The sequence below is a fragment of the Clinocottus analis genome, unplaced genomic scaffold, assembly GCF_023055335.1.
Source record: "Clinocottus analis isolate CAN_PGR_092001 unplaced genomic scaffold, fCliAna1.0.p SCAF_26, whole genome shotgun sequence".
Lineage (NCBI taxonomy): Eukaryota > Metazoa > Chordata > Actinopteri > Perciformes > Cottidae > Clinocottus > Clinocottus analis.
In genome coordinates, this window is record NW_027175998.1 from 2,708,903 (window position 1) to 2,712,195 (window position 3,293).

Genomic DNA, 3,293 nt, shown 5'->3' on the forward strand with positions numbered 1-3,293 from the left:
GTTCCTCGAGGCTGTGCCGCGCGCGTTCACGTTCAAGACTAACAAGGAGGTCTCATTAAACAGGAATGAACAGATGTTCATCTGTGGAGAGTTCATCGCGGAGAGGGGTTGTCACCGTAAAAGCTTGTGTGTTCTCGCCGGCCGGGGCATCTTTCACAGGAACAACCTTTACAAATTATTCATGTTTGTTTCTTTCAGTGGATAAAGGGGTGGAAGCGGGGACAGAGTGCATCCACACAAGATGGCACAGCTGCTAATGTGAGTTACTTACGTAATCCCATTTCTAGAAATTCTGAGAAATCCTGACCTCATAATAGCGACCTCTCCTCGGCGGGCAGAGGCCTCGGGTGGAAGCCGCAATGTAAAGGTTTACAGTTTTACTCCCCCCTCCCCCCTAACCCTCATGAATTTAATGCATGTTTATTCAGCAAATGTCATCAATTCTAATCCAAACTCTGAATGTGGGAAAGTTGCACCTGTCCTGGCTTGATTCAAGGCTTTGACCGTCCTCCAGGTGTCTGACTTCTATACTCTGTTTGTTACAAAACAACCCAAAAAAGTACCACAAGACCGGAGGAAAAAGAAGGATATTCTTTCCTTTTATGTTCCTCTATCACTTGATTTAACTTTTTTTTGTTGTTTATACTGAAGTCATCTCATTTATTGCTGATGGGCCTGTCTTGCTTTAGTTATCACCTGATCTGGACCTGATTGCTTTCCACATTGAATTGTACAAACTCCAAAACAAAATGTAATGCTTTTTTTTCTTCATAAAGACTGCCAAATGTTTGTAAAATGTGAACATAAATAAGCTATGAACCCCATAATGCCTCTATTATCCCAGAAGATCGACTACGAGACGGTTGGTGAACATTCTTTTGGTGTATTAAAAAAGTGGAGCTTTTTGTTCACACTGAAGACCTCTGGACCTTCTTATTTCCTGCCCTCACGCGTCCCACCGGCCCTGCGTGTCTTGTCCCGCGGGACTTCACTACAACGGGATCTGCGTCAGTCCGTCCTTGTCGCGGCTCTCCTCGGTGTCCGTGCCCGCGCCCCGGTGGTACAACACCGTCACCGTAGTGTTCCCGCTGTCCTCGCCCCCCTTGAGAGCCGCGGCGCAGGGCGCGTCCCGCTTCGCGTTCGGCGTGCTCTCCCTCCTCGGGCGTCCGACCTCGTTGCTCGCCATCGCCGTCCCCACCGCCGAGCTCACCCTGCCGCGCCCGCGGCAGCGCAGCAGGCGCAGGAAGGCGTCCCTGAAGTCCGCGTTGAACGCGTAGATGACCGGGTTGAGGGACGAGTTGCTCCAGCCGAACCACACGAAGACGTCGAAGGTTTTCTCGCTGACGCAGTGAGGGCCCCGCCGGGCCCCCGGGGCCTTCGGCCCGGGGCAGAAGGGCAGAGCGCAGTTCAGGACGAAGAACGGCAACCAGCAGCACACAAACACCCCCATGATGATGCTCAGAGTTTTGAGGACCTTGGTCTCCTTTCTGATGGAGACTCTGAGCTCCTGGTGGGCCTCGGCGGGCCGCTGAGAGTCGGGATGAAGGCCGACGTGCGACTGATAGGTGTCGGCGCCCATTTCCGCGCACAGGTGAGGACACCCCGAGCGGCAGCTCTGCGCGTGCTCCGCCGCCCGCTCCAGGGAGGATATCATGCGGATCTGCATCTGGGCTATCCGGTAGATGCGGGTGTACGTAACGAGCATGACGGCCACGGGGATGTAGAAGCTGATGAGGGATGAGGAGATGGCGTACGTGCGGCTCAAGCTGGAGTCACAGCTCCCGTGGACGCTCTCGCCGCGCGGCGCCGCGGCCGCATCCAGCGCGTCCGCGCGGTGCCAGTTAAGCTGCACGGGCACGAAGGAGATGACCACGGAGACCGTCCAGGTCACGCCGATCATCACGGAGGCCACCTTCTTGTTCATGCTCCTCTCGTAGAGGAACGGGCTGGAGATGGCCCAGTATCGGTCCACGCTGATGACGCACAGGTTGAGGATGGAGGCCGTGGAGCACATGATGTCGCAGGCCAGCCAGGTCTTGCAGAAGCCGCCGAACGGCCAGAAGCCGGCCACCTCGGCCGCGGCTTTCCACGGCATCACCAGCACGGCGACCAGGAGGTCCGACAGCGCCAGGGACACGATGAAGATGTTGGTCACTTTGGCGCGCAGGTGCCGGAAGCGACAGACGGCGGCGCACACCGTCAAGTTGCCGAAGAGCGTCCAGACGATGAGCAGCGCCAGGACGCAGCCCGTCAGAGCCCGGTGCGCCGGGAACTCCTGCCGGCCGTCGGCTCCCACCGGAGACAAGCCGGTCGTGTTATTCATTGCCCGGTCCTGCGCTCCGCCATTTGTTAAATAGAGAAGGACGAGAAGGAACCCATTCGTCCGTTCACATTAAAAGAAAAAAAAGGAATTAAAAAAAAAGTCCCGGAGAGGGTCGAGCGCGCGCGTCCTGCTCCACTCGGGTCTGTGTTGCTGCTGCGAGCGCAGAGCAGACTTCAGTGGGAACACGCGCACCAGCTGCTGCGCCGACAACACCGCGAGAGACGCGCGGCGCCGAGGGAAGTTTGACGGAGAGGACGGAGACATTTTAAATGAGCTCCGTGTTCGTGGAGGTCCCACTGCGCCATTACTGCTGCTGTTCCCCCGGACCGAGCTGCTTAAAGTGAGACCTGCAGGGCGACAACAGACGATAATGACTGTTATTTATTTATTTATTTATTTATTTATTTATTTATTTATCAGGACCTTCTATGGTAGCTATTTCCGCCACACAAAAAGTCATAATTATGACAAAAAATGAATCATTTTGGCAAAAAAAAAGTCATTATGACAAAAAAAAAAGTCATAATTATGACTTTTTCGTTGTTTGGGGTGGGCTTCCATACGTTTCCTAACAATATTATATTTCTGCAATGTGGTTAAACACAATCAGGCAAATATAGCACAAAATAATACACTCTAATAAAATAAAAAAAGTAGAAAAAGGTATCTATATCACAATATTGTATGTGTTCTGTTTAATAAATAGTCTATATGAAATAATCCAATGGCTTTATAGTATTTGTGTGTGTACATACTGGACAAATGAAAAGTTATTTTTTAAATTGTATTAAGAGCTTTACTGCAAGATTATGAGATTTCTGATAAATGTACGTTTGTAGCTTATTAACAACAAAACAAACGTCATTGTAGATCACAATCTCACATTAATATTCCATCATAAGATGATGAATCATCCCCCCCCCCCCCCAACTCAAGCTGATTAGTACACGTTAAATTAAGGGTGAGAGAA

General features: G+C 51.6%; 1 protein-coding gene across 1 annotated transcript; it reads right to left on the minus strand.

Annotated features, from left to right (window-relative positions):
- Positions 1-991: 991 nt before the first annotated feature.
- On the minus strand, positions 992-2,323 carry LOC137794837 (D(1) dopamine receptor-like). Its single transcript, XM_068591908.1, has one exon. It carries the CDS (start codon positions 2,321-2,323, stop codon positions 992-994), a length of 1,332 nt encoding a protein of 443 aa, XP_068448009.1.
- Positions 2,324-3,293: the final 970 nt, after the last annotated feature.